The sequence below is a fragment of the Carassius auratus genome, chromosome 2 (genome assembly GCF_003368295.1).
Source record: "Carassius auratus strain Wakin chromosome 2, ASM336829v1, whole genome shotgun sequence".
Lineage (NCBI taxonomy): Eukaryota > Metazoa > Chordata > Actinopteri > Cypriniformes > Cyprinidae > Carassius > Carassius auratus.
In genome coordinates, this window is record NC_039244.1 from 1,307,483 (window position 1) to 1,321,627 (window position 14,145).

General features: G+C 33.6%; 2 protein-coding genes across 4 annotated transcripts in view; both read left to right on the forward strand.

Annotated features, from left to right (window-relative positions):
• LOC113040067 (neurocan core protein-like) overlaps positions 1–2,017 on the forward strand; it is a 17,976-nt gene extending 15,959 nt beyond the window's left edge. Inside the window, exons 8-9 of the mRNA XM_026198310.1 lie at positions 490–672; positions 1,279–2,017. Coding sequence (XP_026054095.1) covers positions 490–672; positions 1,279–1,376 — 281 coding nt within the window. The 3' untranslated portion in view covers positions 1,377–2,017. The remainder of the gene's footprint in view (positions 1–489; positions 673–1,278) is intronic.
• Positions 2,018–12,602: 10,585 nt separating this feature from the next.
• LOC113111759 (protein strawberry notch homolog 2-like) overlaps positions 12,603–14,145 on the forward strand; it is a 30,484-nt gene continuing 28,941 nt past the window's right edge. The window contains exons 1-2 of one of the 3 annotated variants that reach the window (XM_026276830.1): positions 12,603–12,638; positions 13,696–13,872. In XM_026276830.1, coding sequence (XP_026132615.1) covers positions 13,753–13,872 — 120 coding nt within the window. In that variant the 5' untranslated portion in view covers positions 12,603–12,638; positions 13,696–13,752. Of the gene's footprint in view, positions 12,777–13,695; positions 13,873–14,145 lie in introns of all 3 variants that reach the window. The other 2 variants (XM_026276839.1, XM_026276824.1) reach the window with 2 other exon arrangements.

A 14,145-nucleotide genomic window follows, 5' to 3' on the forward strand; every position in this document is an offset into this window, starting at 1 on the left:
TTTATAAAACTGGAACCTGAAGTATCCAGATTTGTGTTTACAGGTTTATCAGTGAATGATTGTGTTTCTGTCAATCTGAGCCACAGTCAAAACATCTTGAAACTCTGGTGAAACAGTTTCTTATTGACATTGAGCACTTTTCTCATGTATGGTTCATGAATGTGTCTTAAAGACATAGTTCACCCAAGAATGGAAATAGAAGAGTTTAGATCCAACCCTAATTAAACAAACCTTATCCAACCAATCAAGTCCTTCAGGTGTGTCTGAAAACTACATGTTGTGTGTGTTGGAGCTAAACTCTGCAATCAGAGTTATATTGAAAATGTCCTGGCTCTTCCGAGCTTTATAATGGCAGTGAATGGGTGTCTAGATTTTGAAGCAAAATAAAGTGCATCCATGCATCATATCAGATTTAAATGATTTTAAGGATCAGTTCAGTTTGACAAACGCTGATGGTTTATGAAGTATGATATGTCTGTGTGTTTGCAGTGATGTGTGGCACTCCGCCGGCCGTGGATAACACCTATCTAGTGGGCCGCAGACGCTCACACTACGACATCCACGCGGTGGTTCAGTACCAGTGCGTCGACGGCTTCTTTCAGAGACACATCCCGACTGTCCGCTGCCGACCCGACGGGACCTGGGAAAGACCCAAGATCATCTGCACTAAATGTGAGTTTTATATTTTTATTTTTTTATTTTTTATATTTATATTTATATTTATAGTATTTATATTTATATTATTTATATTAATTAATTAATTAATTAATTAATTTATATATTTTTTTCTGGTTTAATTTTAATTCTAATTAAAAAAAATTTATTTTTATTATTTAAATAATTTTAAATATAAGTTTTCGTAATTTTTCTTTTTTTTGTCATTTATATGACATGTCTTTATAGATTTATAGATTTTTATTCAAGTTTTAAATGAAAAATAGAAATGCTGGTTTGACAATAAGCTGAATTAAAATCCTTATATTTTATTTATCAAGTCACAAATATGTTTTTTTTTTTTTTTTTGGTTTTAGTTCTTAGTTACATATTTTAGGTTAGTTAACTATAATAACCCTGATTGTTATTAAAGTATAAAAATAAGTTCATCAGAACATGAACTAATGTCGTGTAATTAACCAGTTACTTAAATATTCCTGATTATGTCAGTTGGAAGATAGCACTATCCTGTAGCTCCACTTTGGATAAAAGCGTGTGCCAAATTAATTAATATAGTGTAATTATAAATGCAAAGCAGTCATGTGATTGTTTGTTTCCCTCCAGCGCGGAGATCTCACCGTTATCGTCGGCAACATCACAGATCTCGGCGCGAGCATCGACGACACCGGAGACACGGATCTGGGCACAGGGGGCGGGACTAAGTCACATAGGGCGGGGCTTAAAAGCAGGGGGCGTGGCCTCCGACGCCGTGTGGAATCACTACCAATGGAAAGGACAGAAATAATAGTTCTTTTTTACCGCTGTTAATTAGGTTTCATTAACCCTCTATTCACATGCTCTTCATTAGAGGAATGTTTTTAATTGGTTTTTGGTAGCTCATGCTCATATTTGTTCAGCTTTAGATTTTTTGGGATGTGATGCTTTAATGAAATACTGAACATCCAATCATTCATATTCATGAAACGAGATGCTCTTCATGCCTTTGAATGGCTCAGTAATTATTTGTACCCCTTGAGACTTTTCTATACTTTTTATTTTGAGCGTTTGGTGAAGATTTGGTTTATATTGCAAATCATGAACTATTGTGACGTGTTTGATTAGAATCACAGTGAAACCTCTTATGGTCATAAATGAGTGTATTTCAATGAAGAAAAGCATCATGTTTCACACTGAAAATGAAAGAAACAAAATATTAAATTATTTGTTCCATAAAGAAAATGAAGCCTGTTTTTAAAAGCATTAAGTTTTTTGTATTGTGACAATTAAAGCATCCTCAAATTAAGTATCAAAATGTTAAATATCCTAATAAATAAATAAAAATAATTGTGATAGAGAATTAAAAAATCAACCTGTCCAGAAAAATGTATTAATTAAAAAGAGAAATTCAGCATAAATTAAATAAATGCCACCATGAAATATACTTAAAATAGTAAAATAATTTAATTAATTGTCACAATTAAAAAAAAATTATGCCAGTGTTATTTTAGTGTCACTGAGATTCTATTATATTTTTATTAATATTTCGCATCAGTTTAAATGTTTCCATTTTCAATTTAATTTTAGTAAAAGTTTTAGTAATCTTTAGTTTTTTGTGTCATTTTAGTAGTGTTTGTTTTTATATGTCTATATAGTTTTTATTATTTTTATTTTTTTAGTGCATCAAGTTAATCTAAATTAAAATTATAAATGTTGCCTTAGCAACTAGCTGAAATAAAAATGTATTTAATTTAAGCAATGTAAATACTTAAATGGTTTTAATTTTAGTTTTAGTTTAGCGATAATAACCCTGCATTATGCAAAATGTAAAATCTTATTTTATAATTTTTTTTTTTTATTTGGGGTGAACTGAAACATTGCATTGTAATCAGATCTCACACAAATTGTTATGAAGCATCTGAAAGATCTGGAATTGAGATGATTGACAGGTGCTCGTCAAACTATCACCGCTGTGTTCAGCGTGAATCCGAATGAATCGTTTCTGCTGACTTGAATCTGACTCGACCTGAAAGAGAAAACGGAGCCTAGGAAAAAGTTTATGCATGAGCACATATTTTAATTGCATTGTGACACATTTTAATTGAAATACTTGAGTGAGTGTTCACAGACTTCATCAGATACGTAATCTGCTTGATAACGTGTCAACATGTGTCTCGGTGTCCTTCCTGTGTGTGTGTGTGTGTGTGTGTGTGTGTGTGTGTGTGTGTTATTTGAGACAACTGCATGCGATTCTGTGTGTGTTTTTTGTTTGGCGTTTAACACACAAAAGTGCTTCCGAATCTCTCACTTCTGAGGTTCACTCTCAGTTAGGATGCTGTCTATGTAGGGAGCACTAGGTTTGGAGCAGATGTGTTTTTGTGTGTCTTTTCTTCTCAGTATTGTATGTTTGCTCTGTGTGTTTATTTATAACATGTATTCTTTAGTGAACATGATAAACGATTAATCCACCAACTCACTCTTCTCTTTACTCTTCTGTAAATAAATCGTCTTCACTCATTCATTCCTTCATAACGAACTTTGTTTACTTGGTTTTAGTGACAACACTGATGATTGTTCTTAACTCCGTTTTTTATTCTCATATCTGAACACATTTAATCAGCCTCTTCAGTATTATAATTAGCAGAAGTGATATAGAAATGTGTTTCACACACTAACTTGAGCATATGTTTGGATCTTTTTATTAAATCCTCATTAAAAGATGACTCAAACTTTGATGTTTTTATGGCTTCACTTCTCGTTTGTTGATGTGTTTTTGTTTTTTATTAAACTCAAAACAAACCAACAATAAATCTGATTGGATCAAAACTGCTGTCATTTCAGATGTTTTATTTGAGTGACCTACTCCTGTCAAAACTGAACTTGGCACTGAACTCTATTTCCTATTTCATACTCTAAAGTACTTTGACACAATCTGTTTTGTTAAAAGCGCTATATTAATAAGTTGACTTTAAATTTAAAGACATGGATTTGTTTCTTACAAATCTTGTGGATTACTGCATCACTTGTGGATTATTGTGATGTTTTTACCAGACTCTCATTCTGACGGCACCCATTCACTGCAGAGCATCCATTGATGAGACACTGATGGAAAGCTACATTTCTACAAATCTGATGAAGAAACAAACTCATCTACATCTCGGATGGCCTGAGGGTGAACACATTTTCTGTATCTTTAAGCAAAATCTCTGTTGTAGGAGAAACAACTGAGATATTAAAGCGATCTCATTTATGATATTGGTTTCCTGAGGGATTTGTTCTTTTCTGTGGTATTAATGCATTTTCCCTCCATTGAGTCTGATCCTTAACTTAATTAGAACTTGATCAAAAGTGTTTAAATGAGCTGAGAGCATCAAAAACACATCATGCTTTTAAAAGATTCTCTTTTGTTCATCAAGGCTGCATTTATTTGATTAAAAATACAGTAAAAGCAGTGAACTTTTATTCCAATTTAAAAAACTGTTATATGTTAAAAACGTATATTTATTTCTGTGATGTGCAGATGTATTTTCAGCATCATTTCTCCAGTCTTCAGTGTCACATGATCTTCAGAAATCAGAATAATATGATGATTTGCTGTTGTTATCATATAAACAATTATTTTTTCCTTTTCCAATTGCAAATTTTTACTCTCACAATTCTGACTTTTTGAGTTTATATCTGTTATTTATTAATTTTTATTTATTATGAGTTTTCATCTCGCAATATTTTATTTTTTTCACCACAGAATTAAAATAAAAAGGCAACTGTGAGTTTATATCTTGACTTTTTTCTAAGAATTGCAAGAAAGAGTCAGAATTGTGAATCAAAATAGCTATCTATTCATTTATTTCATGGGAGAAACAATCTTCAGTTTGTGTTTCTTTAAGTTTATCTCAGTTATGAAAAGTGTAAATTACAGATATGAAGTGAACATTTATTCTCTCCAGCGTTTAATAGGCCCATTTCACTCATAAGCCCTGTTTAATTAACATTTAATTAATGGTCAACATTTTTTGCATTGAATTGTGTGTCCTCAGGTGCTAGCAATAATCGTATTCTTTCACAGAGGTATAAAATGTTAATTTATTCGGTTGGTTTGAGGCCTCCGTGTTAAGACCGATAAAGATCAATCATAAACAGAAGATTCTAATTCGCGTCTTCGTTTCCACGGAAACCGGCCACATCAAAGCGTTCCGCTCCGCAGATGAATTAGTTGAACCTGCTCTTTGCTCTTTGTAATTCCCGAAAAACCAGCCAGCATCATCAGCGTCTGTAATCCTCAGAGAGAGACATCTGTTTGAGCCGCATTCAAACGCGTCCAGTTCGAATCTACACCCCCAAACAACATTAAAAACTCATTTGATTCGATTCAGGATTCAATTCTTGTGAGGAATATCTGCCAAAACATCCCGAATCTACATATTTGATATATGCATGCCTCAATGCATGCAAGGAACATTCAGAATTTAATAATTTACGGAAAAAATACAGTTGGTGAAGAAACAATTGTAACAAATTCTTACAAAGAAATGGCTGCGTGACATTTTTTTTAAAAAGAAAAGACCGAAAAAGTATTTTCTTGTAAAACATAGTCCAATAATATTTGGGAAAATCTGTACAGTGTAGTTATATTGTCCTTTGGCTACAGTTCTGGCAGTGCTGCAAAGTAACTGATTATGTAATCCAAAAATAAAGTACTTGCTATAATATATTACATACTGAAAGTTACTTTTTATGGATTACATGATAACATTATTATTCACACAATGGCAGTAAATATTCATAATTCAACCTTGCAGTAATTTAATGTATAATCAATTTTTGTAATGTTGATAACAAGGTATGGAATATATTTTCTTTGTTTTTTATTTATTTATTTTTCAAAAGTAATCTAAAAGTATAGTCAGACTATACATTACCTAATATGTGTAATCCAGATTATGTTACTAACTACAATTTTCAAGTAATTAGATTTCATTAATGGAGTCCAATTTGTGAGTAATGTTTGCAAAATTATAAATTGATTTATTGTCATCACATAACCAAGAAAAGCATTTTTTAGCATGCATTTTTGAACACATTTTAACGTTAAATATTTAAACATATTTTAAGCATTTTAAACTGGACATTTTGAACGTTCAGGGAACATTAACATTTTCATAACTTAATGGAAACATTAGCTGGGAATATTTTTTTTTATTGCAATTGAACGAATCATTGTCAGAGCAAATATTTCCACCCTTTTAAATAAGGCAGCATGACATCATGGTTTTATAATTGTTAAACCATTTAATTCAGTTACATTGTCATCTTCAGGAATATTTCAGATTCATTCTTCTGTGTGAAAGATCACTGGGACATCAACACTGCAACGTCCCGATGATGTCATCAGCGACAGAGCAAAGGTCAGAGATTTGATTGGACGAGGCAAAAAAAATGTGATCTCTTCACACATCTTCAAATGAATCATTCGTCTAGTTTCGTTGTTGCAATGCTATATCTCTCCCTGCTGAGCCCGTGCCCCGGCGTTCCCTTTGGAGCCCAACACGAAGAATAATAAACAGCGAATTACACAAGACAAGAGATATGAGGGTTCACGACAGGCAAAGAGCACCACAGAAAAGTGTTGGAAAACACTATACAGCATAGAAAAAGATACAAAAGATCCCAAGTAAAACATTCGGGAAAATCTGCCAAGAACACATTCATGACATATTTTGGCATTTGACAAAAGAACATCTTTTGTAGCTTTATATATAATAAAAAAATAAATAAATCACATATCTCATAGACCACTACTAAACACACACACAGACATGATCAGGACACTTTGGTCGATACCAATATTAGACATTTATCAATAATAATATTTCAAATCCATACCGTTCACACAGTACAATGTTTATAATAAAACAAATAAAATTAGGCATCTGTCTAATATCATTCTAATCACACCGATACTGACAATGAAAAAAATGCATATAATCTAGCACAGAAAAAGATTTTACTGCTTGAATTGGGAAAAAAATAAGCACTTATCTGTTTACATGGAACATTCTGACAAGGTTCTCTCAATGTTATGAACAAACGTTCTTCCTGTTACGCTCTCATTGTTCACTGAACTTTTTTTCTGAAACACTTTAGGTCTTTTACGTGTTTTAAATGTTTGAGAACAATTCTAAAGTAACCCAGCTGACATAGACTGTCTGGACTAGTTTCTCTCAAAATGTATTCGTTCAAAGTTATCTAATAACGTTCCTAATATGTTAGCACAAAAACGTTTGTTAATAGAACTTTTGACGCATTTTAAATGTATCTATTTGTTTTAGAATCTTCATAGAACATTCAAAAGTAACATTTCCTTAATGTTGCAACTTGCAAAATGATACAATGGAATGTTCCATTAACAGTTACATTTTGAATGGGCTGTTTGAATGTTTGAAATGAATGGGAATGTAGCAAAACATTCTTTGAAAGGCTCGCTGGACATTTCAAAACAGTCACTGATGTATTGATGCTTTAAAAAAATAATTTATGGTGGTTTCAGCTCAAACACTTCACTGTTCTTTTTTTTTTTTTTTAATCTGTTATATAGCTGTAGTATGTTTTCATCTAAACTTCTAGATTGAAGATTAATTTTGGAGACAAAACAGTACAGACTGATGCTCATTTGATTTAAGTTATTTACTGTAACAAGCCTTAAATGTGTCCAAAAAAAAAAAGAATTGCAAATTTACAATGATTATTTGAAAAAGGAATCTATACAAAATTATACATATAATTAATAATAACTGTAAATAATTTTAATTAAAATACGTTTTGTATAATTTAAAACTAAATACCCAATTAAAGTTCCTCTCAGTGTTATTTTAGTATTATTTACATAGTATTTATTTATATTTCTAATTAGCTTTTATTATAAAATTTCAGTTTTTATTTTAATGTCAGTCATCTGAAGAAATCAGATGTATATTGACCAGACTGAATAATCAACCAATATTAAATTGTTTTGAGATTATCGAGTCATTTTGTAAATATTGTGAACTATTTTATTGATAAATACATAAATATGGAGTAAAACAAGTTTGGCATTTTTTGAAACAGCAATTTTGACTTTTTTTTACATTTAAATTAAGTCTCTATTTAGCTTTAATTTTTTCCCTTTTACTTATTTGATGTCATTCTTTCCATACTATAGTATATAGTAATAGTGCATCTTTAAGTATCAAAATATCTTGTGTGCATCAGACTCACCGTCTGTGGGACGAGACAGCAGTGTTTTCTTCTGCTCTACCTCCACCTACAGACCACATCAAACCCATCTGTCGACTTCAGAGGCACTTAGGCACATATCAAGGCACATGAAGAGTTGGAAATGAAGGGCTCGGTCTCTGCTGGACTGGTAAATGACCGTAATCATTCAAGATGAGCGTTTATTCTCAGTTCTGATCAGTGGATCAAAACTCAATCCTCTGGAGTTTCACCTTGTCTGCAGGAATGATTGACAGCTCTCTCGGCCTGCTGAGAAGCTTTGCCGCCGCCCATATGGTTAAAACCAGAGAACAGGCGTTTCTCCAGAAAGAAGGGAGGAGGTTTTTTCCATATTTACCTGAAACACAGAAACAAAGGCAGCTGACGGATTACAGACGCATCACGTGTTTTCATGCATCAAGGGAGGATTTTTCTTGTGGGATTTTGAGATTCATACCCACTAAACTCACTACAACGCCTGTGATAAAGACGATCTGACTGGTGAACATGGATCCGGTCCACATTAGAGCCAGACTGTGACACGACTTGCTGTTTGAAGAGAAACCAACAACAACACATCTCAATCAAAATTGCTTTACAGAATTTCTGCTTTATTATATAAATAGCATATGGTTGAGGAACAATTATTTTTTTGTGAATCTATCAATGTATTGTTATAAATTGTTTTAAATAAGTGTTTTTTATATATATATATTTTATATATATGATGATAAATATATGTGCACACAAAAGGACACAGGCTATAGTTTACGAACTTAATCTCATGCATTCAATGTCTTGCTTTTTAAACAGTTCATATAAGGAATAAGCACCACCACACTCACTAATGCATACAGTATGCATCGACATGTAATTAAGAGCATTATAAAAAGGTTCAGTGTTATCAATATGTCAGTTTATTATAAGTTTATTATAAGAAACACAAGATTTTAACAGCCAATGACATTTCCAAAGTGTATACCAATATTCATGTAACTTTAGAGACGGTCCCTAAATTTGAGGTGCCCTAGGCAGATTCAGTCAGTTCGGGAGTTTGGAGCGGGATCGCTAATCATTTGAGTCAGTTTGGGAGTTCAAAGCGGGTTCTCGAATCATTTGAATCAGTTTGGGAGATCGTAGCGGGATCGCTAATCATTTGAGTCAGTTTGAGAATTCGGAGCGGGTGCGCGAATCTTTTGAATCAGTTCGGGACTTCGGAGCGGGTTTGCGAATCATTTGAGTCAGTTTGGGTATCGCAAATCATTTGAGTCAGTTCGGGAGTTCGGAGCGGGTTCGCGAATCATTTGAATCAGTTCGGTAGTTCGTAGCGGGTTTGCGAATCATTTGAGTCAGTTTGGGTATTGCAAATCATTTGAGTCAGTTCGGGAGTTCAAAGCGGGTTCGCGAATCATTTGAATCATTTCGGGAGTTCGGAGCTGGTGCGTGAATCTTTTGAGTCAGTTCGGGAGTTCGTAGCGGTTTTGCGAATCATTTGAGTCAGTTTGGGAGTTCAAAGTGGGTTCGCGAATAATTTGAGTCAGTTTGAGGATCACAAATCATTTGAGTCAGTTCGGGAGTTCGTAGCGGGATCACGAATCACGAAAGACTCGCGCTCATAAATTTTCAAATTGGCCATAACCTTTAATTCGTTGCTGCCAACTGGTGGTTATTTATAATAATTAGGTGGGTTAGGGTTAGGGTTAGGGTTGGTGAAGGACCATAGAATATACAGTTTCTACAGAATAAAAACCATTACACCTATGGGATGAACACACTTTACACAAATACAAATGTGTGTGTGTGTGAGAGAGAGAGAGAGAGAGAGGAACAGGTATTCAACTCAGTGTGTGTGTGTGTGTGTGTGTGAATGAGAGAGAGACAGAGATCTACACCCTTGCTCAGTCAGGTGTGCTGCAGTGCATTGGTGATGATGACAACAGAGGTGAAGGAAAACACGGCAAACACTGAAACACACACAGACTAGAAACATCAGCACATCTCTCACTCCACACACGTCTCTCTCTCTCTCTCTCTCTCTCTCTCCATCTCTTAGTCTCTGTCTAGCATTCACTTGCTAGCTATTGATTTCTCTCCCAAACAGCGAGTTAATGATGGCTCCAGGTGAAGGTGGGTTTCGATCATGTGGTCCTCAGACCAGAGTTTCCTCATTCCCTAGCGGAAAAATCGCCTCGCTTTTGGATTCAAGCATGCATTAGAGCTGGCAGCCGGACAAATAGAGGCTGGAGAAACTTTAGTGGCGCTGAGATCACACATGGATTGATCACAGAGGGCTGATTTAGTGGCTGTCCACCGACTCAAGAGCTGTCAATAACGGCGACACGGCCAGCATGAAGATGCTCTGAGGGTCCAGAAGCATTTAAAAAAGGTCTCTCTTAGGATTTAAGCTTAAACTTTGTTTCCAAATGATCTCCTAAAGAGCTTCAGCAATATCTGAGATGCAGACGTTGGTATCTTTCACAAGAAAAACAAAACTGAGCAGAAATGAGCTCATGTGAAGATATCAGTTTGCAATGCATTTGATCCTTAGGGAAAAATTTTTTGAAGTTGCAAATAAAACAAAGATTATTAAAGTATGTTTTACAGGAAAATCAGTCTTCAGTCTTACTTCAAAATTTGACATTTAATTCTATGTGTTGTTTGTTATGGGTTTCTTTCTAACTTTAATGAATCATTATTATTTGTGAATTTCTGAGGGAAAATTTACAAAAATAAAGTCAAATTTCAAGCAGAAATTGCAAGTACTGTAAATTTCTCAAACAATTGAAACTCCAGTAATATTTCTTTTAATTGCACATTTTAAAATCTTTTACATTTTTTACAGTGTTACCACATTTCCCCCAGTGTTTCTGAACATTATTAAGATGTTAAAGAGGTCATTTTTGTGACCCTGGAGCAGTGTGACTGTCTTAAGTGTACATTTTTCGAAATTGAGATCTATATATCATCTGAAAGCTGAATAAATCATCTCTCCATTGATGTCTGGTTTGTTATGAGGACAATATTTGTCTGAGAAACAACTATTAGAGAATCTAATAGTTCAAAAAAATTGAAAATAAATCTAAATATTGAGAAAATCATCTTTAAAGTTGTCCAAATGAAGTTCTGAGCAATGCATATTACTAAAAAAATTAAGTTTTTATATATTTACGGTAGGAAATTTACGAAATATCTTCGTGGAACATGATCTTTATTTAATATCCTAATGATTTTTGGCATAAAAGAAAAATCTATAATTTTGACCCATACAGTGTTAATTTTTTTTTTTTTTTTTTTTTTTTGGATAAATACACCTCAGAGACTTAAGACTGCTTTCTTGCCCCAGAGACACATTTGAGATTTTCTTTTTTTTTTTTTATCATTTTGGTTATTTTTAGTATTTTTGTATTGTTGCATTGTCTTCATCTGTCAGTATTGTTCTTACCGTAGAAGAAAGGGTCAGTTTGATGCATGCCATTTCATTCATAAATGCAGAATAAGGCTGCAGCCCAAGTGTGAAAATGAGCTAATGCATCAGAGGTTTGTTTTTATCTTACATGATCAATGACAAACTAAATCTCACAAAGTGTCTTATTTCACCCAGAATGCACTGCAGTGTAGTCCTACTAAAGATAGTCAGAGTCTTAAGGGCTTTGTGCAATGGTCTGAATTAGATGTTTATCTGAAGTCTGACTATCAACTATATCTAAGCCATAAGTCTATCTTTGTGAAACCGGCTCCAGAATGACTTGATGAAATAAAACAGAGGTTGATTGCCCTCTTTCGGCCAAACCACGTCATTAAAAACTCATAAAAACGTGTTAAAAGGCACACTTCTAAACACAAGATCTTTTAAAACATCATCAGTGGATTGTTTAATGTTAATGCAATGTTCTTTAGCATGCATTATTGTTAAATGATGTCATAAGAGGCAAACTTATTACCCTTGTAAAAAAACTGATCTCTGGAGGAAAATCCATTTGAGAAATCAGGAGTCCACAAATATGAGATCAGCTGAGCTCTGTTTAACGACTCTTGCAAAAACACATATATATATATTATACATATATATATATATATATATATATATATATATATATATATATATAAAACAAAACAATGAAAAGCAATCAAATAGCTATTAAAATAAATATCTAGAAACTGCATTAAGGCATCCTGTGCTTTGATTTCTCTGAGCTTCAAGTGTGAAGGTGCTTTCAGTGTCCTGTGTACTCAGCACTGATGATGATGATGATGGAATCAACGTGAAATCAGGGCAAAGTCCATGGACTCTGAACTATCTTCACAGACATTTATCATGCTAAGCATAGTTTCCAAAAAATATAAATAAATAAATAAATAAATAAATTGGTATTAGAAAAAAATATATATTGGACCCTTCAATAACTAAACTGAATTCAAATTTTCTCCATAATATAATTAAATAAAAACAGTTTTTAGATCGCAATATATATTTACATTAAAGACGTAAAATCCACCAATTAAATAATAATAATAATATAAATATATACATATTATTATATATATTAATATTATTTATTTTATTTATTTTATTTTTTACAAATGTCTGATTCTAAACGGGGGAAATAGTAAGCCAAATTACTTATGAATATATAATTTTTTCTAACGCACAAAATTTCACCTAGCGTCCGCGATGACGTCAGCGGAAGAATCCTCCCTCTTTTTAAATCAAGATGGCGACGTCGACCAGGAAGTAGGTAAACAACCTTAAGAGGATAGAAAAATATGGATTAAACCCCTCCAATCCGTCTTTTCTGATCCAGAAACGTCCAGATTGAGTGGTCGTTAGTGCTCGTGGAGGGGTTTCGTGGACAGGGGGGGTTAATTAACGCGCGGTGAGTGAGTTTTCTGTCAGATTAGCATGTTAGCACGAATCAAACAATAGCGCTCCATTGAAGCTTTCAGAAAAACACGCAAACAGTTGATAAACTGTTGATAAACTCGTTAATAAATCAATTATGTTGATCTATAATAATCAATGTAGGCTTGTTATCTTATCAAAGTGACGTGCTTGAGGGGTCAGTTCAGTATGGCCGAGGGTTTTCAGGTTGATTTGAAAATATATATCATAATCTGATAGATACTTAATCGTTATTAATTTAAAATCGTATTTTTACTTAGAGTGAGTTAGTGACAGCTTGTATTATAGAGGTCAGAATAAAACTGTCTCACACTTACAGTGTAATCCCTCCCCAAACTGTCACATAGACAAGGCCTGCATCACATAACTAAAGGAAAAACTAAATATATATATATGGTATTTATTATATTGTAACCCTTTCATACGTCTGTCTCACATTCTATTCATTTCGTCGGTTAGCTTTCTATCCGAAATAAACTGCTTTATTTTGAATATATATATGAATTCCACAAAAAGGTCAGATTTATTTTAAATGTATTTCATTCAGATAATCTGGTAAAATAATTCGGAAACTCATGCATTTAACCTGTTAACTGTCACTCACATTTTGAACATATGTAGACTTGAAAGTGCATGATCCAAACCTAATTTTTTTTATAATTCATGACTGAAAACATTTTGTAACATGATTCTGATGTACCATTTTCATGGTAATGCAATGTTTGAATTTAAAATGGGTTTCAAAGGATGAATTTTAAGATTTTAAGATTTCAAGTGATATATAATTTATGATGATTCCTAAAGTGTGATAGAGAAAAAAGCAACAAAGAAGACTTATCATGTATCATGCTGATCTCTCTCGCTCTCTCTCTCTCTCTCTCTCTCTCTCTCAGAGATGGCTGGAGAATGACAGGGCTCTGACATGTGACCATGTGTCTGCTCGGAGACTGATGCCCACTCCTGCCGCGTCTGTTGTGATGGAAACGGAGGACTTGGTGCCCCCCGAGGGCCCTCAGCTGGGGAGCCTGGAGTTCAGCGCTCCCAGTCCTCCTCTCACAAGTTCCATGGAGGTACACACTGACCCTTAAAATTAGGACAATGTCTGCGGTAAATGTTACGGTTACCCCTATACCAAGGCTGAAGGTCTGCACATGTTTGAACTTGAATCCTGAAACCCGAAACCCTGTGACTCGGAGACCAAACCAGAAATTGCTGTGTTTCTTTAAATGTAGAGTACAACAAGGGTCATATGAAAAAAATAATAATAATAATAATAATTAATTAGGCCTATTTTGGGGACTTTTAAAAAAATGTTTTAATGTTATTTAACTACAGTGATGTTT